The following is a 27,508-nucleotide window of genomic DNA, read 5'->3' as shown; positions in this document are numbered from 1 at the left end:
TACTTGATTAACCTTATGTCCAAGTTAAAGACCTAGTTCCAAGTATTTCCTAAGTTATGATGACATTTCAAAAACTTAACCTCAGGTTAAGATTTTGATGTTGATTCCCCCAACATGGTCTAAGTTCATTGACCCTAAATGACCTTTGACCTTTGTCATGTGACATGAAACTCTGATAGGATGTTAAGTAATACTTGATTAACCTTATGGCCAAGTTTCATGAACTAGGTCTATATACTTTTTAAGTTATGTCATTTCAAAAACTTAACCTCAGGTTAAGATTTGATGTTGACGCCGCCGCCGCCATCAGAAAAGTGGCGCCTATAGTCTCACTCTGCTACGCAGATGAGACAAAATGGTCAAGAAGTAAAAAAGTTATGATCCCTCGAAACAATGCTTGTATTTCTATAATTTTATTGCATAAACGTGTTTTCACCAGTTTCCCATAGAAGCTATCGCACTGTAACAAAATAGTTAATGCATGGCTGATCGTCAAGAAAACGGAGCGTCGAGTGAGTTTGAACGCTAGCCTGTAAAACCTCTTCATTTTATTAAATTATTTAAATTCAAGCCTTATTTCAAATAAACAGAACTTTGTTATTCCTTGACCATTTTCTGTAATTGAGGTATCAAATTAAAGAGCAGATATTGAAACTTTATAAAAATGTGGTTTTATTTTAAAAACCCAGATACGGCCCGCCAAGTGACTTTTTGGAATCCCCTTTTCAAACTGTTTTTGCTCTCTCATGCGTGAATGAGAAATAATAAAAGTTATTTCAGATGAAAGAGGAGATTCTAAGCTTTAAAATGGTAGGTCATTTGTCTATTGTATTTGTGATTAAGTTATGATAAATCATCAATACATCTCGGTTTCGTTTTTTGTGGGACACACTGTAGTATACATGATAAGACAGGTATGATAATATAAATTATTGATAACTTATTGAATGTTTGGTCAATGCTTAATATCAAGGATATTTACATGCTGAAAAGGGAGTAGGACACATCCCCTGGTATTTCCATTACCAAACACTAAAAACAAATTGAAAGTCAAGCGATCTAAGCACTTAGTCTGACTTCTACCTAATTAGGCACTTGTCACCCCAGGATAGACTGTATCACACAGTGCCAGGGATGTCATCGAAGCTAGCCTCTTCCATTGGTACTTCATGAAATATAAATGGAAGTGAACCCCAATTCTTGCAGGTCTTGTTCTTAATTCCAGACCGAAGCCTTAGTGCGTCGATGGAAAATGCAAGCAGAGTCCGAGTTTTCCATTTCAAAATACTTCCAAGCTTGAAATCACATCGTTCATCAACACATCTGTATGAAAGAAAAAGGTGTGCTTTTAAAGTCATGTACATGTAGCTACGAAGAGTGCACCAAAAATGAACGTTCTGATCTTTAGAATGAAGTAAACTATAAAGAGTAATGGAGGAAAAGTACAAACTCTTGAATAAACCATTTAAATACCATTGTAACAATTTTCAGAAAATGAACACCATTAAGTGTTTTTCTAGTTTTCAGAAACCAGTGTAAAATATCCCCCAATCCGTACAATACACTTCGATATTTCACTCCTAAATTTTGCCCCTAAAACTAACTTTCAAGAATTCCCTTCCAAAGAAAAATAGTCGTCACAACGAAACAATATGTGATGTTGAATAAACTACCTCAGGTCTTAAGTAATTATCTTGACACAAGGGCAACAGAACTGACTGGGGTATGGCTAAGGGGGCTTTAGGCCCTACTTTTTTTCTGCGTACATGTACAAAAGCATAAAAAAAATTGCCCATCCCCTTCCGACTTACAAATTCGTTCTGGGAGACTCCAGATAAGGAACCAAAGTTTTCACAATCAATACGCAGATGCTTTGTGGAACGTTGAGAATCTACCACAACAGAAATTTAAGCGTGCTGCTAGCATGTGACTAGCAGGGCGCTCGCTTAATAAGCGAGTGCATGCTAGCGAACAGTTCCTGCTCGCTAAAAGATCGCTTAACTATCACTCTGCACGCATATTACACGCTTATTGAGCTAGCCGCACGCTAGTTACTAGCATGCCTCAAGCTTGCCAAAAGCTTGAAAATTTCTGTGAGGGTATTGTCAAAACCCCTTCATAGCAAAGCAGCCTTTGTAAACATCAATGTCATCTGGGTGGGTGTTTCATAAAGCTGTTTGTAAGTTAAGAAAGACTTATGATCCTTTCTTGCGGTAAATGGTATATTCATTGCCGATGGTTTAGTGCTCAAGAAAGGATCACCAGTCTTTCTTAAAGTTGCTCTTAACTTACGACCAGCTTTATGAAATGGCCCCTCTGGAAAAACGACATGTCATTTTTTCATCAGCCCCGAATCTTAGGACGATCTGCTGTTCTGGTTTACCAATTTTTGACAAACGCCTCTGAGATGTTCATCGTGATTTGACAGGCATTTTCAATGAATTTACTATGTTGTAGAATCCAATCTTTTACCTGATTTCTTTCTTGGCATGTTCAACAGATGACCACTGTCTTACATCTTCTTCATGCTCTTGATCTTGGGCGCCGGAAGCCACAATCCTGACCTTGCCGAAGATCTGGCGATCGACGACCACGTGATGTCCTCCAGGAACAACTCTGATGTCAGCCGAGAAGCAGACTTTGGCGTTACAACGTTTGCAATGGTAACTATGATTGTGCACATCTAACGGCTTGGGTCTCTGTCGATTGAAGATCTGCACGTCACGCTGCTTCTGGTATGGGCCAGTCTACGCAAAATCAATTAAAATATATAAGATTGTTAAAATCATCTATATATGAATTTGACTGGGTGTGAGATTACACTAATTGTGAGAGATTGGTGACTTATGATGAACCTTTCTTTTCCAGAATATTTTTTTTGTTTCATTTTTTGTTTGTAAATGTCAATCAGACATCTACCTTATATAAATGATAAAGAATCAAAGAAAGATAATTTCATAATTTATGGGGTTTGATGTGTGGAATCCAGTTTCGTTTAATCAGGCATTGCTATGCCAGGCAACCTCTGAGAATTTGATGTCAGTCTTTTCATCCAAATTGCCATTATCTGCACCTGGTTAGTATGTAAATTATGAATTAATTGGATGGGTGGTCTAGTAGTTAGAGCATTGGATCCATGATCATGACGTTGTCAGAATGAATCCTTGCTTGGCCATTACCTCATCCTTAACCCCTCTCCTATATGACTGATGAACTTGGACATAAAATGTTCCCATGTAATTGGTTATACCAGCTTAGCATTTATGCAGCAGAATACTGTGCAGCTGAGTTCCTACGGGATTGTTTCTGCAACACAAAGCCGATCCTAGATGTATTATATATATATATATATGACATATGCCATCTAGCATACATCTCTATGGTTAATACCAATTACCCCCTGTATCATCTGCTCAATGGAAAGTGATGACGTGGCAATTAGTAGCCTCTCGCATGATCTGTTCTTGTTCCTTACTAAGCTTATCCTTCCCTTCCAGGCCTATCTCCTAGATGTATTATATATGAACTACGCCAATATCTGTATCTCTATGGCCAATACCAACTTCACCCCTGTATCATCTACTCAATGGTAAGTGATGACAAGTTATCAATAGCTTCCTACTCTTGTTTCTTACTACGCCTAGATCCTAGGGCCCGTATTCTGAAGTCAGGTTTAACTTAACTCAGGTTTAAAGTTGTGGTTTAAGTATGGGAAGCCAAAAGTATCAAAATTGTTATATGTTGTATGATTCTTATGTTTACTGTGCTCTTTCCTGATTCATCGATGGTGAAGACAATCGTCTATTAATACTTCCAACACAATTATGAATGATTTGAGAGCCGAATGAGCTGAAATCTAATATCTCTACTGTTAGTAATTATGTAACAATTGGCTGTCCATACTTAAACCTCAACTTTAAACCTGAGTTTAAGTTAAACCCGACTTCAGAATACGGGCCTAGATGTATTATACGAAGTATGCCTTCTAGTGTCAATATATACATCTCTATGATCAATACCAACTTACCCCCTGTATCATCTGCTCAATAGTAAGTGATGACAAGGCATCAGTAGCTTCCTGCATGATCTGTTCTTGTTCCTTACTAAGCTTATCCTTCCCTTCCAGGCCTCTGAAATTGTGGACTACCAGATCAAAGCGCCCTCCTCGTTTCCGGGTTCGACCTTACCAATCAAGAGTGAAAAACTCCCAGTGAAACAGAGACATGGATGTATTCAGCACAAAAACAACAATGCAAGAGAGCGCAAATCAAACAAGGTATTAGCTACATTGGTATAGTAATTAATTCCTGACACTTAAACAAGTGGAGTGCAAGTGCCTCTGGCAGTCTCACCTGCATCACGCGATATAGCAGCAGTGCCGACTTTGAAAACTACTAAAAAATAATTATTCACAAGAAACACCATTCATATAATGATACAATACTACGTTCATTGACAATAAATGACATTTGACCTTGATCATGCAACCTAAGACTTGTCAGTGATACTTGATTACCCCTATATCCACATTTTATAAACTAAATCCATAAAATTTAAAAGTTATGACAGCAATCTAATAACCTCCAAAATGGCCAAAGTTCAATGACCTAAAATGATTTTTTACTTTGGTCATGTGACATGAAACTAACATGTTCAATTATACTTGATTACTCTATGTCCAAGTTCAAACTAGATCAATACACTTTCAGACTTATGATGGTTATTCAACAAATACCCCAACATGGCCAAAATACATTGACCTTTGAACTGGGTCATGTGACCTGAAACTCTCGCAGGATGTTCAGTGATACTTGATTACTCTTATGTCTAAGTTGTGTGAACTAGACCAATAAACTTTCTAAGTTATGATGGCAATTCAACAAAAAACCCAACTTGGCCAATGTTCATTGACCTTAAATGACCTTTTATCTTAATCATGTGACATGAAACTCACACATAATGTGTAGTGATACTTGATTACTCTGATGTCCAAGTTTCATGAATTAGATCCACAAACTTTTAAAGTTATGATGGTAATTCAACAAATACCCACTATTTGGCCAAAGTTCATTGACCCTACATGACCTTTGATCTTGGTCATGTGACTAAAAATTTAGGCAGGATGTTTAGCAATACTTCATTAACCTTATATCAAAGTTTCATGAACTAGGTCCATAAACCTTCAAAGTTATGAAGGTAATTCAAAAAATACCCCCAATTTGGCCAAAGTTCATTGTCCCTAAATGACCTTTGACCTTAGTCATTGACTCAAAACTCAGGCAGGATGTTCAGCAATACTTGATTAACCTTATTCCAAGTTTCAGGAACTAGGTCCATATATTTTCTAAGTTATGATGACAGTTCAAAAACTTAACCTTAGGTTAAGATTTTGATGTTGATTCCCCAACAGTCTAAGTTCATTTGCCCTAAATGACCTTTAACCTTGGTCATGTGACTCAAAACTCAGACAGGATGTTCAGTAATACTTGATTAACCTTATGCTTTCATTTCAAAAACTTAGCCTTAACATTATGATATGGTGTTGACGTCACCACCGTCGGAAAAGCGGCACCTATAGTCTCACTCTGCTTCGCAGGTGAGACAAAAACTTATGTAATGTTTCAAATGTCTAAGCATGGACTTACTCGTCAGAGTAATCCATGATCTAAGTTTGCATGGTAAGTTCTCGAAGGGCTATGTTTGAAGGAAATACTAAGATTACATACAAATATTTACTGACTCTTTAACAGCTTGAGACAGAATTCAACAAACACACCGCAGTTTTTAATGAAAAATCTCTGGAAAATATACCTCTGGCTTGGATACGGGCTACAGCATCAGTGATGTAGTTGTATCTGTATACAAAGTTGCAATCTGGGACATCAATGCCTTGCTGGATCACTGATGTTGCTATGAGAAGCCTGTGTACGCCATTGCGGAATTTGTCCAGGACTTCGGTCTGGTGACGTAAATTCATACCTTGAGGCAACGAAAATAAAATCAAATATAGAAAATTACATTTTTTAACCATGCTATAGTTGTGTTCAGTCCAAGGACATACTGGTAAATCAATCGAGCTAATGAAAATGAAGAGCTGGTCACTTTCTTTCCTTGAAGGGCTTGCGCTTGCCTACTTGAGCATTCTGAAACTCGACTATTGGTGCCTGACATATCAACAGTTTGTGACATGGATTTCCCCCAAATCGAGTCTTCCGCTAGGATAACAGACGGAGAGTCTGTGCGTACACAACAGTTGCGTAATGAGGGGGCTAGAATTTGCATATAGAGCAACATCTTTTTTTTTAAATCTGCAAGTGAACGAAGCCAGCAGGCAAAAAAGTTAACCCTTTTAATACAAAAATCTAATTTTGTGATAGTTTTTTTCCTTTTCTCCTTTTTTTCTTGGTCATCAAAGTTTTGGGGGCTCCATGGCCACCAAGCCCCAACCCCCCTTCTTCTATATTAGAGTGTTGCACATGCTACAACCCGAATTTGTATGCATATGGTCTACAATGAACATAATGTTGGCTATTGTGCTTTCATGTACGTCATCTCATCTAGTGGGCATACAAATTGAAAAGTCACCAGCTCCTGTCTTTACCCTTCTTTCCCAACACTTTCCCCAAATTTTCCCTTTGAAAGGAGTCTAATAATTAGTCACCTGGGTTTCTACAGCCAACCAAGACTTCCGGATGAAGATCTTTGAGGGCCTCCGTCTCCATGACCCAATTCTTGAGGGCCCAAGTAGAAGCGATGGTCTGGGTAAAGAGAATGGCTCGGAACGAACCACGAGTCACCTGATCCTGACACTTGGCGATGTCTCGCTCCATCAGGATCCTCAGCTCTATCAGGGCTGGGTTGTCTGGGGAGTTGGGACTCCTTGAGAGCCTTTCAAGCTTCTGCTGCTTCTCTGCTTAGAGCAATAACACATATAAATTGTCCTTAGTCAAATAAGGCCTATTTGCTTTTGAATGCTCCTTATATAACACATAAAGCAATGTATATCAATCCTTTCTTAGTAGAGAATAATTTACATCATTTTCAAGAACAAAATTACTTTTGTGACTTTTCACAAATATGATTATCAAATACATTACTCAAATCCATCAAATTTTGAAGTTGGGTTTTAAACAGTTCTTAAGTTATCATGAGAACAAGATGATTTCAGATATAACCAAGTGACCTTTGACCTCATGACCCCCAAATCTGATCATGTTATCTCTCCAACATGCGTATGAACCAAGTTTAACCCTTATTAATCTGTGGGGGTCAATTGGGGGGTGCTAACAATCCCCCCTAAATTACATTAGTCATTTTCATGTTGCTGTATACATTTACGGAAAAAGTGGAAGCCCAGCTCCCTTTCCCTGAACAAACATTTGCTCACCTGTGAACATTCTGAGGAGAATTTTCTCTGCATCTATGAACTTAGTTTTTTTATTCTTCGTGTTAATGAAGTCTCGAAGATAATTCAAAGCATCTTTGGTTCGTACGGTTTCATGGATGGCCAGCCCACTGCTGAATTCCTTTTAAACAAGTTTAAAATACCCGAAATCAAGAAAAATTCATATAACCTATAAACAATGACTGGGAAAAAAATCAGTTGAATAAATTGCTCCTCAGTCGGACTGAATAAAATGTCACTAGAATTATGAGAGACTTTCACTTGACATGGTAAATTGCCAATTTGTCGACTAACATCTTGTCCACTCATCACAAGGTCTACCTTCATTTAGTCTGATGCCATTATGTCCATCAACATGTCATCCTAAAACCAACCATTTGGTCCAATCATCACTTTGTCTAAATCACCAGTGTGTCTATGACCATTTCGTCTCGTAACCAGTTGGTCTTATATCAATTTTATTTTCATTCAATGTGCCCAATTAACACTTAGTCCAATTATACCAAATGGTACATAGACTAAATGGTTATTGGATCAACTGGTTATTAGATGAAATAATGAGCGGACAAAATGGAAATTAGACCATGTGGATAGTAGACGAACTGACGATGGACCAAAATGATAGTAGACGAGTTGGTAATTGGACATATTGGCATTGGACCAATTGAAAATAAACCAACTTAATTACCAAGGGACTTGTAAAAGAGAGGGAGTATCATAAGTAAAATAGTAAAAATCACTAATATGTGATATTACAACAGAGTGTTGCATTTAAACTCACCTTAAGTCTTAAAGGTAATTCAAATTCTTAATATTCCGACAATCAAGTTTGTACCATGTCAATGCACTGTGAAAGGCTTGTTAAAGTTAGGGTAATAATATCCAGTCATTTTGGAAGCTCACAGAAATGTTAAATGTTATGTAATATCCTCTTTACAAGTCATTATTACTATAATTATAATTATCATTATCAGGCCTCACCCGGCGTATCTGAGAAAACAATTAGGTGATTCTTTTAAATGTACACAATTTTATATATTTTTGTTACTAAGTCTGACAATCGTAAGCAATGTGATACTTTTGTGTATAGCACATATATAAATAACCATTACTATTATTATCGTAATTATTATCATTATAATGATTATTATTATCATTATAGTTATTATTATTATAATTATTATCATTATAATTATTATTACTACATACATTATCAATATTGATATTACTATTATTATATCATATAAAGTGACTACATGTACCTTGAGGTATTCTGCACAAATCATGAGACTGAGATGCAAATCATTTGATTGAGAATTATTGGCAATCTCCTTCTGTAACTTGCATAGGACATGGCTGAAGTTCTCTCTGGAATGGTTACTGCTTCTGAGGCTAGAGAGCTTGTCGACTGTCTTTTTAAGAACAGTGCTTCCTGTAAGCGATAAAGCATTCCAACTTTTGATCCATCGTGAGACAGCCAATGAATTACTTCAACCCCTACCCATCAAAATTATGAACCTCTTACACATTAAGAGATAAACTATTACAACATGACAAGGTTCTTGGTCTCACCATGTAAGTTGCCATTATGGTAACTTACTTGTATGGAATCCTTGATTTTTATTTGCGTTACTATATTAATTACCATCAGATGGTTAAGTTAATATTGAAAACAACTTTTATGCAACGAGCCCCTGTTCTTTTAAGAGTTATGTTAAGAAAGCTAAACAAACAGTCATTTCAAGTATTCCATTCAAAATGCAAACATATAAATACATGTACAATTTTCATAAGCTGAACCACCTCAAGAAGATAAGGATCGACATCGTCTAAATGAAGTAAAATTGTAAACTTCATAGCATATCAATATGCATGTTATAAAAAATGTACTACCAGGTGATCAAACTCACACCAATTCACGATTTATTTACTATTAGTCACTAACATTTGAATCCCCTACCTGTACTTGAGTTGATAAATGTGAAAACATTAAACATGAGGTCCTGTATTTCTTCAGCAAAAGGATCATCAGTTCTTCCCGTCACAATGTGTATTCCTGGGAAAAAATGAATATTTATAACATGACCAACAACTACAGCGTTCAAGTAATATATTCATTGTATATGTCAAATAAGTTCATCTACTTTCTATATTCAAGTAACTTCATCTGCTATCAATGTCAAGCAACTTCATCTACTGTAAATGTCAAGTAGCTTCATCTAATGTGGATGTCAAACAACTGCATCTACTGTAGATGTCAAGTAACTTCATCTACTGTGGATGTCAAGTAACTTCATCTACTGTAGATGTCAAGTAACTTCATCTACTGTAGATGTCAAGTAACTCCATCTACAGTAGATGTCAAGTAACTTCATCTACTGTAGATGTCAAGTAACTCCATGTACTGTAGATGTCAAGTAACTCCATCTACTGTGGATGTCAAGTAACTCCATCTACTGTAGATGTCAAGTAACTCCATCTACATCTTGACATCTACAGTAGATGTCAAGTAACTTCATCTACTGTAGATGTCAAGTAACTCCATCTACAGTAGATGTCAAGTAACTTCATCTACATGTTGACATCTACAGTAGATGTCAAGTAACTCCATCTACTGTAGATGTCAAGTAACTCCATCTACATCTTGACATCTACAGTAGATGTCAAGTAACTTCATCTACTGTAGATGTCAAGTAACTCCATCTACAGTAGATGTCAAGTAACTTCATCTGCTATCAATGTCAAGCAACTTCATCTACTGTAAATGTCAAGTAGCTTCATCTAATGTGGATGTCAAACAACTTCATCTACTGTAGATGTCAAGTAACTTCATCTACTGTGGATGTCAAGTAACTTCATCTACTGTAGATGTCAAGCAACTTCATCTACTGTAGATGTCAAGTAACTTCATCTACTGTAGATGTCAAGTAACTCCATCTACAGTAGATGTCAAGTAACTTCATCTACTGTAGATGTCAAGTAACTCCATCTACTGTAGATGTCAAGTAACTCCATCTACAGTAGATGTCAAGTAACTTCATCTACTGTAGATGTCAAGTAACTTCATCTACTGTAGATGTCAAGTAGCTTCATCTACTGTAGATGTCAAGTAACTCCATCTACAGTAGATGTCAAGTAGCTTCATCTACTGTAGATGTCAAGTAACTCCATCTACAGTAGATGTCAAGTAACTTCATCTACTGTAGATGTTAAGTAACTCCATCTACAGTAGATGTCAAGTAACTTCATCTACTGTAGATGTCAAATAACTTCATCTACTGTAGATGTCAAGTAACTCCATCTACAGTTGATGTCAAGTAACTCCATCTACTGTAGATGTCAAGCAACTTCATCTACTGTAAATGTCAAGTAACTTCAACTACTGTAGATGTCAAATAACTTCATCTACAGTTAATGTCAAGTAACTTCATTTACTGTAAATTTCAAATAATTCCATCTACCTCCGATATTAAGCAACTCTATCGACTGGTAGTGTCAAGTAACTTCATCTACTATAGATGTCAAGTAACATGATTTGGTGTTTTCCTACTGTAGATTTCATGTAGTAGATTTCTCCTGTGTATTTTGAGTAACCTTCTTGTGGTCTTCCATTGATATCAGGTAATTTTCCCATCACATTTCAAGTCTCTTTTACAGTGGTATACAATAAGTGGAGGGGATGGAGCGACAAGCGAGATTTATTCTCACCTTCATCTGGCTTTGTGACAACCTGTTCCAAACTTTCTTTATGTTTCTTCACGGTGGATAGCTTCACAACATCCATGTTGGCACAGATCTTGAGCATGTACTCAATGGCATTCTTGTGAGTACGGGCATTACCTACCCCCAAAGATGCTGTCATGCCAAGGATCTGGCGTAAAAAAAGTTGGGAATGTTAAGAATGCAGTAACCAAGAATGCATATAGCATTTTGAATGACTAAATACCTTGCTTAATGGCAGAGGTGCCATGGCAGGGGAATTGAACCCCAGACCTTAAAAGGTCTAGTCAGGCATCTTAGGACACTCGACCATGGCACCACCCACAGCAGCTTTAGTAGAAATAAATTTATCAATCTGATTTACAGATCAGGTCAAAGTGACTGATATTGAAGCCACATCATAAAACTTGATGTAAATAGTTGTTTGCAAATTAATCTTATTCCATGAAGAAGTGAAAAATGTGAATTAAAGGGCTCTGATCTTCATTATAATTTGCCCCTGCCTAAAATTTGCTTCAGTTTATCAGACATACATTTCAAAACAATTGCATCTGTCCAACCCTCAGCTAGCTTTTTGCCTCACAGTCACATCGCAAATGACACAAAAGCCATCACAAAACAAAGGAAATTGAGGTTATAAACTTCCGTTCCATGAATCCCTTGCATTTTCTAAGTTAAATAAATGAGATCAAGAAGAAGGTAAATGTTAGAAGAATGTTTAAAATCACATGTTGTGTCTTTTGTCATTTGGGCCTCATTCAATTGTGCCTAATTAGAAAACTTTTGTGCTGTCCAAATTTGAACAAGATGCGGCGCAACTGATCATTGACATTCATAAAAGATTGAGCCTTCAACCTTCCAAACTATTCCTTCCTAATGTTGATTTAGGCCAAGTAAGAAAGTTCACAAACTGTGTGTTTTTATGTGAAATAAACCCCAAAATATCTATCAAAAAGAATTTATTACTTGAACCATAGAAGCACGTAATAGGACTAACAGCTACTCTGCTAAAGTCAGGGCGACTGCTTATGCTGCATTAGACATTAGTGTCTAATGGGGTGTTACAAGAAACTTGCCATCAACTGCAAGTATATTTTTGTTCTCGAAATCAAGCAAATGCTGTGCAATTGCAAATTTGCGATTGATTGCTATTCTGCTCCATTAAGCAATGAGTGTGATCTGATTTGATAGTTAAAAGTGATCAACCAATTGTAAAACTGCAACAGAATATTTACGATTGATTGCGATATTTCTTTTTACAACACCCCCTAAGTGATAAGTGGGATACTGTAGACTTACCTGGGGGAGGGGTTTCACTTTATTCAGTTTCTGCTGCTTGTACTGTGCCATGATAGCATTGTATTGACTCTTTTTCTGAAATAAAAATGAAATAACCTTATCATTGACGCCGGTATATTGTTCATTATCATAACAATAAAAAGAATCATAACATGAATGCTTGCGAAATTTTAAGATTTATGTTTTCCTTGCTCTGTACGTAAAGCTTTGCAATTGATCATGCAGCTGATTATTACAACTGATCATATATCAGTCGCGAAGCTTTATGCAAAGGGGTCCAATCAAGTAACAATGAGCCATTCTCCATTAGTAAATGGGGTTCAGCAATCCCATCATGGCGAAGCGTCCTTTGGCAAGGCGGCAATCTACAATTTGCCACTCAGGTGTTAAATGGGTACCTGGTAGGATGCGAAAGCCTATGTGGTATGCCTAGCTAATGAGTCTTGAAACTCTCGTTGGAATGTATATATCTGTAAAGCACTTAGAGACGTTGTTCCAATGTGTTAAGCGCTATATAAATGCGGAATATTTTTATTATTATTAAATTAACTTTTGCATCCTGTAGGCATGAAGCATTCTAAAGCAATGTATCCAAACTAGATTTCAAGTAATGTACTTCATTATTTAAGTATTAATGGAATTGAATTAGGGCTTAAAGACCTAAATATCTATAAGTAAATGAATGTGAAATTACTGTGGCAGGATGAAAATCATTGCCCCTTAGGTAGACCAAGCGTTAACATGCTTCCTACTGGAACTAGGTGATACCTATTTAAAACCCTATGAGGGAAATATTCTTTTCAACATTCCATTGTTTCATGTGGCATAGTTCAAATTGTAGCTTTGGGCCCCGTCTTACAAAGACTTACAATTGATCCAATCAATAGTAACTCCATGGAAATCCATCAGCGGCATATTTTTTCTACTGGAAATTTGCACATGTCCTTCATAAATAAAAATAAATATGGTGATTTTTTTTAGAAAACAATGAATCCATGAATATACATCATATCTAGATTTTTTTTTGAACAAACATGCATTTTATGCTGGCTTTCCATAGTTGTGATTGATCGGATCAATCACAAGTCTTTGTATGATGGGCCCCTGTAATGAATAAATTAACAAGTGGAATGCCTCTGGCCGTCTCACCTGCATCACGCAGTTCAATATAGTAGCAGTGCTGACTTTGCATACTACTCTAACTCGCACAAGATGTTCAGTGATACATGGTTACTCTTATGTCCTCTTTTTATGAACTAGACCAATAAACTTACAGAGATATGATGGTTATTCAACAAAAAACCCCAACATGGCCAAAGTTCATTGACCTTACATGACCTTTGACCTTGATCATGTGACCTGAAACTGGAACAGGATGTTCAGTGATACTTGATTACTCTTATGTACAAGTTTCATGAATCAGATCCATAAACTTTCAAAGTTATGATGGTAATTCAACAGATACACCCAATTCGGCTAAAGTTCATTGACCTTTGACCTTGGACATGTGACCTGAAACAAGCACAGGATGTTCAGTGATACTTGGTTACTCTAATGTCCAAGTTTAACGAACTAGACCAATAAACTTTCAAAGTTATGATGGTAATTCAACAGATACCCGATTCGGCCAAAGTTCATTGACCCTAAATGACCTTTGACCTTAATCATGAGACCTGAAACTTGCACAAAATGTTCAGTGATGCTTGATTACTATTATGTCCAAGTTTCATGAATAAGATCCATAAACTTTCAAAGTTATGATGGGAATTCAACAGATATCCCCAATTCGGCCAAAGTTCATTGACCCTAAATGACCTTTGACCTTGATCATGTGACCTGAAACTTGCACAAAATGTTCAGTGATGCTTGATTACTATTATGTCCAAGTTTCATGAATCAGATTCATAAACTTTCAAAGTTATGATGGGAATTCAACAGATATCCCCAATTCGTCCAAAGTTCATTGACCCTAAATGACCTTTGACCTTGGTCATGTGACGTGAAACTCATGCAGGATGTTCATTGATACTTGATTAACCTTATGTCCAAGTTTCATGAACTAGGTCCATATATTTTCTAAGTTATGATGACATTCCAAAAACTTAACCTCAGGTTAAGATTTCGATGTTGATTCCTCCAACATGGTCTAAGTTCATTGACCCTAAATGACCTTTGACCTTGGTCATGTGACATGAAACTCTAATAGGATGTTCAGTAATACTTGATTAACCTTATGGCCAAGTTTTATTAACTAGGTCCATATACTTTCTAAGTTATGATGTCATTTCAAAAACTTAACCTCAGGTTAAGATTTGATGTTGACGCCGCCGCCGCCGCCGTCGCCGTCGCCGTCGGAAAAGCGGCGCCTATAGTCTCACTTTGCTTCGCAGGTGAGACAATAAAATCACCTTTGTCTCATGGCACTCGTCAAGGACAATCAGTCCAATTGTTTTTAGAGAAACCTGTCCCTTAGCCAAGGCATCCACAAGTATCTGAGCCGTTAGTACCACCACGTCATTCTTCTTCAAGACCTGGTCTATGGGAAGACGTGTATCCTGGGACTGGCCATGATCGCCACAGATGTACGCAACATCTTTGATGTATTTCTTGAAGACGGTACTCTGCTGGTATACAAGAGGTACCTATATAAAAAGAGAACCAATACGTATATGGATCAGACAGTTGATTGTAGAATGTTTTTCTGTTTATACAAGGGAGGACTACACTCTAAATTGGACAAATCCAAAATTAGTTTGTAATTTTCAATCTAAAAATAATTAAAAGTCCATCTCATTCTCATTCGGGGCTACTACACATGTATTAAGGCCTAGAAGAGCTGGCTGAGCAATTCCATCTTGATAATCCTCAAGCTTCGAGATTTCAATGTGACCTAAATGTAAAGAATACAACTTGGTGAATGGCTCCATTGATGAATGAGTGGTTGATCTCCACATCCCCTCCTGTGTTATAGAACTGATTACATGAAAAAATGATTAATTAAAAAATCATGAATATTATAGATAACATTCAGAATATACATACGATATTTTTATATACTGCCATAAACAAATAATGTCTTTAGAAAAAGATATTTTTCTGTAAATAGTGTAAATACATTCTTTAAGGATGACTGCCATCATCTATATCAGAAATAGAATGTATACGGAATTTGATGAATAAATATTGTGATTTAGCTTAATTTATTAAATAATAAATATTATTTAGGGCTTACGACAATTAGCATTTTGTATTATACGGCTCCAGTTACCAAATGTTTTTTTTTGCTCTTATTTTTGATTGATAGATTGATTGGTGGGAATTTTTTAACTGATTTCTAAGAAAGCATGAATGCTTATAAACAAGCAACCAGAGGACCTCTCCGAAGGACCTGGTAATGAGGATTAATGTCTTAAGAAAGGGCACTAGTGCACCAAGTGGGAAATGAACCTGGATCACCGGAATACGAATCCTCCGCTCTACCGACTGAGCTATTGCGCCTCCACAATTATGTGATGTACTGTTGCATGTATTGTAGATGGATTTGACAATGTGATTTTGTAATAACTTCACTTGAAAGTATTCAAACATTCAAATGCACTTTGTTGATGATATCAATCTAAGCACTGCTATGAGAATTTCCTCACATATGTTGAAGAATACTTTAAAAGTAGAATCCTACATTAGCATTCCCATTACCAACCACTTTCAATTTTGTTATCAGAAAGCATAGGCCTAATTCGTCAAGTTCATCCAGAGTCTGAAGAGATAAGCATTGATTCCTACTGTGGGATATAATACAATCTTTGTCAGAAAGCTATTAGAATAAGGTTATTTGTAAAAAAAAAATGATAGCTCAAAATGAAAGCCCATCTGTGGCCTGTTGCAGAAGGACTTGCGGTTAAGTGCAAGTTCCAAATATGGGTGATTTTTTGACTTGCATTTGATCGCAACTTTTTTCTCTCCCCTGATATCATTACCTGGTTTACAACAAAGATAACCTTTTTCTCCGGTGCTCTCCTAAGGACTTCCTGAGCCACGGCAACAGCAACATATGTTTTCCCTGAACCGGTCGGGGCTACTACACATGTATTAAGGCCTCGAAGAGCAGGCTCAGCAAGTTCTACTTGATAATCTTCAAGCTTCAAGGTTTCAAGGTGACCAATTGATACTTGAATACCTGAAAATGAATCATGAACAATTATAAAAACAATCTTGGCACTGTTTACTGAAAGTCGTAATCACTGAAGACTGAAGAAATTATCAGTTCTGACAATTTGCATTGCAATCTCTGGTCTAAATAGAACATTTAAATCTATTTCTTCTTCTTTTACAGGACTGGTATACCACCACTCCTTTGAACTGGGGAAAAATGATGACCACCTTAAAGGGATCTGGGATTGATTCCCTACCGATATACTAATGCATCAAACTGATTTTCACACTAGCTGATCAGATAACCTGGGGAGGGCAAAATTTTAATACCAACCCCTCTTATCTTTTCTGATTTTTGTGGGGGGAAGCTTCTGGAAATGGTTGTGAAAAATCAGGATATTTTTGAAGAGAAAGTAATTTGTAATGATTATGAGATATGACCTCTATTTTTACTTGTCAGAAATTCAATGTTTCTCTTGATAAGATTTGCAAGATATGCTACTATGAAGCCTGAGCAGGCAAATATACAGTATATATATATGTTTTTAATATTTGGGGCAACTTTTCACACCTTACTCATAGCCTAAACCGGCAACAATGAATAAGCTTTAAAACTGGGGTGAATTGGAATTTTCAGGGCTCTTATTTTTTTAGTTTCCAGGGCCCCGTTGCATAAAAATTACTATTATGGTACCTCTGTACTTCAATGGTAATTATCATGGTAACATGGCTCAATAGCCAATCAAAATCAAGGGTAACATGAAACATACCAATGGATGGCAAATTTAATATGATATCAACTTTTGTGCAATGGGGCCCAGGGCTCTATTGAGTATTTCGTGTGCTAAATCTCTCCCCAGCACCAGCCCCAGCATAAGTGTAAATTTGTCCCCTGTGTCTAAGTGGGTATAATACATATCAACAGTTGTTCTTGAACAACCTGAGTAGAATTGAATGGTTATAACACTTAATTCCATTTGTCTCTATCTATCCCTATCCAAACCTTTGCCAAAAGGGATGTCCGTTATCCCATTATATGGTACAAAATCATTTCCTACACCCAAAACATGCAGCCTTGTTGCAGCGATTACCATTACTTCTCACAAAGTTTGATGCTAGCTAATTGCAATCCATTTTCCATAAGATTACAAGATAAACTGGCTTTGACAGTGTGCCCTGGAAAACTGTTATCAGACAAAGGTATAGGAGGGGCAATTTTTTTTTTCGTTTACACTCCAGTACAATGCATGGAAAAGAAAGTCATGTGACACCTTCTGACCAATCACGATGCTTAAATAACACTTTTTTTTTAAAAGTGTGTTAACAAGAGTGTGACCCCAACTCTTTGTCGAGAAAAATTACATTGATGGATTTTCATTTTCCATACAGTTGAGGCTGATCAGATCAATCGTAATTTTTGTAAGATAGGTCCCAGACGGTTCGTAAACCACCTTACTTTAAGATTTACCTGGAAGCCTATCAGCTCCAGGAGCTCCTCTTATCTCTGGTAAACCATGTCCTTTTTTGACCCAATCTGCAACACGTCCATCATTACCTGTATCTGAATCAAAACATTGATTGATTTTAATGCAGATATACATGGGAAACAACTTGTTTTCTGAGCAAAGCTTAATTCATTTACTTTTTTCTTATGCCCTGAAAAAAGGTCCATGTAGTGATAACAGCAAATCTTTTCAAAATGATCAAATTTTTGTTCATTATTTCTTTAAAAAGTCACCCTTAATATTGAGCCATATGGATGAGTATAAGTAACGCTCACTGCGATTTACTAGTATGCAGTATGATATCCAGTATATCATGATATAAATAATATCAGAATACAGTTTATTAATGGTCATCAAAGCCCCCCCCCCCCACACACACACAAATATTTACTGTATTTCAGCCCACATACATACACACACACACCAATGTTTATTGTATTTCATACCAGCACACACACACACACACATACCTCAGACAATCACCCCACCCCTTCTCTCTCCAGTCACAATCTCACAAACACACAAATATTTACTGCATTTCATCTACACACACACCCACACTTATACCTCACACAATCACCCCCCCCCCCCTCTCTCTCTCCACAGCCACACACACAAATATTAACTTATTTCATCCCACACATATACACACACAATTATACCTCACACAATCACCTCCCCCTCTCTCTCCTAAGTCACACACACACACACATATTTACTGTATTCCATCCTACACAAATACACACACACACACATATTTACTGCATTTCATCCCCACACACACTTATACCTCACACAATCACCCACCCCCTCTCTCTCCACACACAGTCACAATCTCACACACACATACACAAATATTTACTGCATTTAATCCCCACCCACACACACACTTATACCTCACACAATCACCTCCCCCTCTCTCTCCACAGTCACACACACAAATATTTACTGTATTTCATCTCCACATACATACACACACACACACTTATACCTCACACAATCACCTCCTCCCTCTCTCTCCTCAGTCACACCTTCACACACACAAATATTTACTGTATTTCATCCCACACACACACACATTTACCTAATTCATCCTCACACACTCGCACACCTATACCTCACACAATCACCCCTCCCTCTCTCTCTCCACAGTCACACCCTCTCACTCACTCACACACACACCCCCACACATGCATATAGGTTGAATATTTTATTATAATAAATGTATGACTTAATATATTACTAACTTCAATTCAGTATGTCTTTTTGTTTTTCTTGTTGAAAGTTATATATAACTTCTTTAGCAGCTGTATGAACATATTATTCACATTTTCTACTGGAATAACGATTCATTAATAGTAAACAAAAGGTTTCATGATTTTCTAAAACCTTTTTAAATTCTGAAGCCATACTAGCTATCCTCAAATAAGAAGAAAAAAAAGAAAAAATGGAAATTAACAAACTCTCTTACTTGGTATGACATCTAGTTGTCTAAAAGTATGTGTTAATCCAGTACTACTTGATTCACTTGGAACTGCATTCAAGTAGAAGCAAACAAAGTTATTGGAAATATATTCTGAAGTACTTAATTAGACAAAGTGAGTCAAACAATAATTTAACAAATGAGTTTTTTCTGAACATTGATATGAGATGAGAAAAAAGTCATCCAAGCCAACTTTCCATAGAACCACATTCAATTCAAATCAACATCTCTTTTCTTTAAATCATGTTACCTTCATAATTTGTCTTCAGGCATGTATGAAAATAAAGCTTTACCCATCATAATTGATTTCATTTTTTAATATTGATTCGACATATATACCGCTAATCTTGATCAAACTCTTTGTATAGAAAACTATATTTGCTTACAAACAAGGAATTGCTATAATAAGATGAAATATTTGAAGAAAAAAATCATTTTACTGAGGTCAGGCAGGATTCAATCGATTTTTATTTACCAATGTAGGCATTATCTATATTTTTGAAAGCCTATTTGTAATTAAGCATATGATGCACTGTTGTTACCATGGTTGCCGACACAGGCTGACAAAACCAGCACAGACCACTAAAGGCCCACTGCCAGCCATCACTATTATCTGCCAATTAAATGTTATTTTAAACTCCATCTATCAAACAATTACATAAAGGCTTGACAGCTTGTAAACATTTGTAATACCCATTCACCTCACCTGGGTTGAGTGCAGCACAATATGGGTAAATTTTTTGCTGAAGGGAAACACTCCACGGTCTGGAACCTAACCGATGTCTCGAAGATTAAATGAGGAGAGTCTTAACCACAAGATCACAACGCCACCACATAAAGATATTTGTTTTGTTTTTTACATATTAGTGATATTGTTAAAAGAATTATAACATCTTTTAATCAATGAATGCATGCCATGTATTTTTTTTTACTCATCAGTTTTTTTTTTTTTTACATTTTGAGTAACAAGCAAGATGGTATATGATATGATACTTACATTCTGATCCTCTGTGAGAAGAAACACTTGGAGAGCTCATACCCTTTCCATCGAATTTGCTGTCTTTCTTGACCGAAAAGGAATAATCAGATGATGACATGGCTGATGTGACCATGCTGATATCATCCCCATCACTCTCGAATGTAACACTTCTCTTCGTAATACTTGCTGAACTCTCAGATGGTGCATAGGCCCCAAGAATCTGGTTATCAGAAGCACTATCACCTTTAATAAACAAAGTCAAGAAGAAAAAAAATAGTCATTTAAAAATGGTAAATGGAGTAAATGGGTACCAGCAGGAAGTATCCCTCAAGATGCTGTGAGCACCAGATTCGGTAGACTAGCTTAGCACCTAAAAAGGTGGATACGTGTGCTATACAAATCCTATATCATTACTAAAAATCTCTGCTTGTGGATTACAGACACTTCAACCTCAAGGTTTAATCCAACCTCAACCTTAATGACTCAGTCACATTTCCCCTATGGCCACCTTACGGCGAGTTTAAAGCAGCTGTTTTATCTCATAGTATTCAAACCACCCATATATAGCTGGTACAAAAAATGTTAAAACTCATGTTTTCGACTCGCGGTACGGCTGCTGTAGGGGAAATGTGACTGAGTGAGGTATAAGGATAAAGGTGAAATGCTGGGCAATCAAAATGGAGGTGCAGAATGAGGAGAAATCTAAGATAAAATGATGGATGACCAAATAACAGTAATATAAATAAAAATGATGACAATAGAAATAATGATAATAACAATTGTGATGATAATGATAACAATAACAATTATAATAATACAAGTAATAATAATTATTTTTCATTTTATTATCATTATTATTATCATTATTATCATCATAATTATTATCATTATTATTTTGTATTATTATTATAACTATACTAGGTGTACTACTTCTACTATTAATAATAACAAAGAAAAGGGAATGGAAGACAAACGAAAGGATGCAGTGGAGGAGGAACAGTACTTGATGATGAGGAAGAGTGGAATAAGAATTGGGAAGATGGAGGTTGAACTGATAGCCTGGGTTTCAAGTGGATTGAGAGCAGGACTCACCTGAGAGCAGCACATTAGCAGCAGTGTCAAATCCTTGTTGCTTCAAGATTGCAAAAAGTCTGGTCTTCGTGCCATCTCCTTCGCTTTTATGATCCCTCCATTGTTGAAGAGTAACTAAAGTTGCTGTGAACACATCAGCGTACACTTGAATGGAATAAATCAGTGTAGAAATCTCACATTTCAACCCAACTCCAAGTTTGAAGAAATCTTCCCGACGAGTAAACTTATTCGCAATGGAGACAAGTTCGACATCAGACAGTACACTTCTCGACGCCATGGCATCAAATCTGTTAGAAAAATCATATGACATTATTCTTTCAGTATCATGATTTACAAAATTAGAAAGCATCTTAGGAAGCTGCATTATCAAATTTCCAATGTTCATCAGTATCATTATTAATATTAAGAGTTATTATCATTATTATTGTCATTATAATAATTGTTATTACTATTATTATCACTGTTATCATCATTATCAAGTTTTTCATCAATATTCACGATTATCTCTTTGACCATTAAAACATACAAACTGTACAATATCCGAAATACAGAAATTACACCATGAATGATTAGGTATAAATGAGTAAAATGACAGAAAAGAAGAAAATAGTAAAAATGGACATCCATGGGCCAGGACTTGCAAACATAACATTCAATACTGTTGCCCAGAGGCATGTAAGCCTTACAGAAAACCATTGAGAAAATATTGCACATTTACTGGCTATGCAATTAATTCAAAATTCAGTTTAAAAACATTCCACAAACATTATTAAGATAATTTCCAATAGTCATCAGTATCATTTTTAGTATTAGAGTTATTATCACTATTATTGTCCTTATAATTATTATTGTTATTACTATTATCATCAATGTTATCATCATCGTTTTTTTCACTAATAATCACTATCATTTATTTGGCCATAAAAACATACAAACTGTGCAATAGCGGAAATACAGAAATTACACCATGAATGATTAGGTATAAATCAGTAAAATGACATAAATGAAGAAAAGAGTAAAAATGAACATCCATGGGCCAGGACTCGCAAATATAACATTCAATGTTGTTGCCCAGAGGCATGCAAGCCTTACAGAAAACCATTGAGAAAATATTGCACATTTACTGGCTATGCAATTAATTTAAAATTCAGTTAAAACCATTATCAAGAGTGCAAGTCTGTATACAGCCAGGCATGGTAATAACGAGAAGTTATTTGTTAAATGTTAAAATGCAAAAGAAAGGAGGAACAAAATAATTAGAAAGAATTTGCAGACCCATGCAATTCACTTAAAGGGCAAGTCCACCCCAACAAAAACTTGATTTGAATAAAAAGAGAAAAATTCAACAAGCATAACACTGAAAATTTCATCAAAAGCGGATGTAAAATAAGAAATTTATGGCATGAAGTTTCACTTCATTTCACAAAACAGTTATATATATGCACATCTCGGTCGGTATGCAAATGAGGAACTGATGACATCACTCACTATTTTTTTTTATATTTTATTATATGAAATATGAAATATTTTCATTTCTCGTCATTGTCATATGAAATGAAGTTTCATTCCTCCCTGAACACGTGGAATTCCATTATTTTAACATTTTGTGTTTCAGGCAAGGAGGTCCTCATCGTCAAATTCGTAAAAATTGAAATATTGTATAAATCAAACAATGAAAAAAAAGAAATAGTGAGTGAGTGACATCATCGACTCTCTCATTTAGAGAGAGTCGACTGGCTCGTTCAAATAACTATTTTCATAAAAATAAGCGAAACTTTGAAATGTCATAACTTTCTTATTTTACATCCGATTTTGATGAAATTTTCAGCATTGTGCTTGTCTAATTTTCCTCTATTGATTCAAATCAACATTTTTCTGTAGTGGACTTGACTTTTAAGAGAATACATTGCTTAACGTACCATATGTGGCATTAAAAAATAGATGCTGGAGCCTGATAAGGAACAATAAGCTTGAGAGGAATGCTCTTATTCAAAAGTAGGAGCATGCCTCCAACAATCATGTGTACTAATCAGGCTACGTACAGCACCCACTAATTTACAAAAAAATTTAAATAGAATTTACGTAAGACCTATGTAAACTTGACCTGATGAAAGAAAACTAAACTACAATAAAGAAAAAAATATATTAAGCCTCTATATATTACTTTCAAATGCCCCCATCCTTAGTATGTTATGAAAAGTATATTTGACAGAGAAGACATATTCATCAAGGCAAACTTTTATTTTCTACCCATACTAAAAGAGTAAACATAAAGAAATAATAAAAATATGTCGGTTTCCCATGAATATATGGCAAGCCATCTTTGAATTAAATTGAGACCAATCTAAAATCAAAGGCAAATCTCACATTTACTACTAATTTCCAACACATTTTTAATAATTTAATAATATTTTTTAATAATTGTGATATATATTATTTTCAATAATTGTGATATATATTCTTCAGCATTTACTAAACCATTTGTGATTATTTATATATATATCTCCCCCCCCCCCTCTCTCTCTCTCTCTCTCTCTATATATATATATATATACGTACGTATGTATGCAGGTATGTATGTATGTGTGTATGTATGTATGTATGCGTGTATGTAGGTGAGGGTGTATGTATGTATCGGAACAGTTTTCAAAGTGGAGGGGGGGGGCTGACCATGCAAAAAATCACTATCATATGGTCATTTTTAGATTTTTTACAAGGTTTTCGAAAAAAAGTGGGGGCTGAACCCCCCCCCCCCTGCTTCCGCAGCCCCCGTGTATGTAAGTGTGTATCTCCAAAGAAGGGTTTCCTTTTTTCTGGGATAGGCCTACCCAAGTCATTGACATTTATTGCTGAATGAATGTTGTTTATGTAGACCATAACAATTTGGCCTCACCCCCCCCCCCCCTGTCATCTCTGTCAAAGGAATGGGAAAAAGGTAAATTGATAGACAAATTAATTTATCTATCTAAATTATGATTTGGGAATGACAAAGAGTAGGCCTATCAGTTCCAAAATAGTTAGCTTCAGTCTCCATGCAGAAAACAGCCAAGTTACACTTATTTTGGCTTAAATTGATGTAAAGATATTCAGTCCTGGAACACAAAATATGAAAAGTCTTGGCATATATTATTTGCCAATACCAATAAACTTTTATGTGCAGACCTTAAACAATTAAATATTTATTTTCATATTCAAATAGTCAAGACAACCTTTCTGGCATAATTATGCATGGATTACAAGTAGAAGCTCTATCAGACAAAAATATATAATTGATGACACGTACTGTTCATGGTTTCCTATTGTAATAAGTCCATAAACTAAGCAACAGTCATGATTTAGCAGAATAGATTTACTGTCGAGTTTAACCATGGAGGTTCTACCTGTATGGTTAAACCAACCTATAGGTCAGTAGAACTACACCAACTGCATACAGATTGAAGCCTTTTTGTCTAGATCGATTTAGGATAAAAGAGCGCAACAACATAGATCTAGTTGTAGTGAAATTAACTTACCAAACGGTGTCTTGATATGAATTGAAATGACCGAAATTATATAAAGATCCCCGTGAAGATCGATCCTGCTCAACCATGTCAACAGCAATACATTGTCATTACTGTGAAAGTGTGAGTACTGAAATGAAAAAAGGAATTGAAGAATATCTTTTTATTGATTCGCGTTGACTTGTCTTACTATGGTCCTTGAAGTTGAACTATGACTAATATTAATAAGACGCACCTCCGGAGTCCTGCTTGGTTTGATCAGGGAGAGGAGATCTTCCTAATTTCAGATTGTTTGGTTAGTTCAAAAGAAGGCAGCGTATAAAAGTGTAGCCTGTTGACATGTACATATATATCGGTGGATCCCGATCTGTATACAGCTCCCTTCCGGGTTCCCTTGAGCCTAGCCCTATATATATAGCTTTCGAGTCTTCTGACAGCGCACGAATCGAGCAGACTAGCAGACTGGGGAATCCCCAGATACAGCGGCCAACTTGGGATTTCCCGCATCTGGGATTTCCCCCCACCGACATCGCTTTATTGCGTGCGCTGGCCAGAGTCAGCCGCCAAGCGGGGTTTTTTTTTGCCCCGTATACCCCCTTATTTTTTTTATGTCAATCTAGACTTTTGCATTAACCTTGTTGAATTATTTTCTTTGATATTATAGGCGGATCCAGGGGGCCCTCTTGGCGGAGCAAAAGAAAAACGGAGGAAAAAAGAGAGAGGAGAAAGAAAGGAGAGTGAAATAACGAAGAAAACCAGTGGGGAAAAAAAGAAGAGGGAAGACTTGAAATAAAAAATGTCACTATATAAAAATTTTGCTGACATTTCGCGCTCGCATTGCCCGTCAGGTGATTTACATATCTTGCTCAATCAAGTTTTGAAGTCAATTATACAAAACTTATTTCAGCTCGGAAATCGATCGAACTTTCATTATTTTGTTTGATTTACAAATAAGTTGATTCTCATAAAGTGCTCTGTAAAAAAGTCGGTTTTATGGTCTGAATATTAACATTCGAATGCAGGTACCTATTATTTACATTTATTCATGTCTGATTGTCAAGAAGTACCAGAGAGCGCTGCACGCTCGCATATTGATTAGTGAGTTATATTATATCCCAATATCGATTCTATACTTTCTCTACAAATTACTTTAAATCCCCATTTATCAAAAATTTCGGCTCGCGATTTGCGCTCGCATTAATTGTTTAAAATATGCATCCTATTTATGTTATTACAAAAGTGCTTGAAATTCCAGTTTTCAGGCTATAATATCAACAGATTTCGTCATTCGCGCTCTCATTTGGCTTACTAATAACTATTAATTCAATGATTAAATTGTCCTTTTTTCAGAATGGAATATCGACAAGTTTTATCTAGCGGTTAGGAAGAGGAATAGGAAGATAGTCATCACTTTCATATGATGACATAATGTCCTTAGAAAGTTCCGGTCCTATGTCAAAACTCAAAGTAATAATAATAAAAAAATATACCAGTTTCATAAATAATACAGGTAACCTTGATTTTGATTGGCTGCTGAGCCCTGTTGCCATGGGAATCTATTTATGTCAATGTTACAACAGTTGCAAGTCTTTATGAAACGAGCCCTTTTTTTATCAATTGCGATCCATATCCATAGGTGGATCTAGGGGCCGCCCCCTATTGGCGGAGCAACAAAATGAAAAAGGGAGGAAAAAGAAGAGGAATGCATTAAAAGGAGGGAGACGAGCGAATAAAATAAGGTCAGGGGAAGTCTTAGAAAATGATTTTTTAAATATTTCATGTCACTATATCAAATTTTCGCTCACGCTTCGCGCTCGCATTGCCTGTTCGATGAGATACACATCTTGCTCAATAGGCTGATATGTAGCTTTAAAATGTCAAGTTTTGAAGTCAATATACAAAGCATATTTAAGCTCGGACATCGAGCTTTCATTATTTTGTTTGATTTTCAAATTGTTTTTTTTAAGTGCTCTGTAAAATGTCCGTTTATGTTGTGATATCATTTGCAGCTTTTTGCGCCAGGCGCGTACGAAAGGGGGGGTTTAGGGGGTTCAACCCCCCCCCCCCCTTTCGTTTCCTTTTTTTTTCTTGTCTCCCCAGAGGTCGGTCTGGTCAAGGAGTTATCGGGCAAGCGCCTGATAACTCCTTGGTCTGGTTACGGACAGTTCCCCTACCCAATAATGTATATGACAGCAATAATGAAAAGAATCTCATGTTTCCGACGAAAAACACAGAAAAAATTTCCGCTCGCTTCGCTCGCTCCATTTTATTATATCTTTTATTTCCGCATGTCGCCGACATGATCACGGTATCGCCATTAGCAAGGCCATACATGATTATCATGATGTATACTTATGAATACAAGTGAACCAA

At 36.2% G+C, this 27,508-nt stretch overlaps 1 protein-coding gene across 3 annotated transcripts; it reads right to left on the bottom strand.

Annotated features, from left to right (window-relative positions):
• Positions 1 to 891: 891 nt before the first annotated feature.
• Positions 892 to 25,570, bottom strand: LOC121423318 (antiviral innate immune response receptor RIG-I-like). 3 transcript variants are annotated; one of them, XM_041618673.1, is made up of 18 exons: positions 25,371 to 25,570; positions 25,148 to 25,265; positions 21,636 to 21,922; positions 20,562 to 20,786; positions 19,553 to 19,615; positions 18,045 to 18,137; positions 16,402 to 16,601; positions 14,833 to 15,066; positions 12,425 to 12,499; positions 11,114 to 11,276; positions 9,366 to 9,461; positions 8,668 to 8,837; positions 7,388 to 7,526; positions 6,662 to 6,910; positions 5,812 to 5,979; positions 4,028 to 4,182; positions 2,473 to 2,747; positions 892 to 1,323 (listed from the first exon to the last, which is right to left on the bottom strand). In XM_041618673.1, the coding sequence occupies exons 3-18, from the start codon at positions 21,910 to 21,912 to the stop codon at positions 1,119 to 1,121; spliced, it is 2,787 nt and encodes a 928-aa protein (XP_041474607.1). In that variant the 5' UTR covers positions 21,913 to 21,922; positions 25,148 to 25,265; positions 25,371 to 25,570; the 3' UTR covers positions 892 to 1,118. The 3 variants fall into 3 exon arrangements, with proteins under 3 accessions (XP_041474607.1, XP_041474606.1, XP_041474608.1); XM_041618672.1 differs by having other exon boundaries at positions 25,148 to 25,570; XM_041618674.1 differs by lacking the exon at positions 25,148 to 25,265.
• Between the last annotated feature and the right edge of the window lie 1,938 nt (positions 25,571 to 27,508).

Source organism: Lytechinus variegatus, chromosome 10 (genome assembly GCF_018143015.1).
Source record: "Lytechinus variegatus isolate NC3 chromosome 10, Lvar_3.0, whole genome shotgun sequence".
In the NCBI taxonomy this organism is placed as follows: domain Eukaryota; kingdom Metazoa; phylum Echinodermata; class Echinoidea; order Temnopleuroida; family Toxopneustidae; genus Lytechinus; species Lytechinus variegatus.
This window is presented reverse-complemented; position numbering and strand designations above follow the sequence as displayed.

Bases quoted from the DNA above. Each gene is read 5' to 3' on its own strand.
- LOC121423318 (XM_041618672.1), bottom strand. From the start codon at position 21,912: ATGGCGTCGAGAAGTGTACTGTCTGATGTCGAACTTGTCTCCATTGCG. The intron at 6,911-7,387 runs GTGAGCAAATGT...TGCTCTAAGCAG, and splicing joins TCTCCTCAGAATGTTCACAG to AGAAGCAGCAGAAGCTTGAA. The intron at 2,748-4,027 runs GTAAGTTGGTAT...GATTTTGCGTAG, and splicing joins TTGAGCAGATGATACAGGGG to ACTGGCCCATACCAGAAGCA.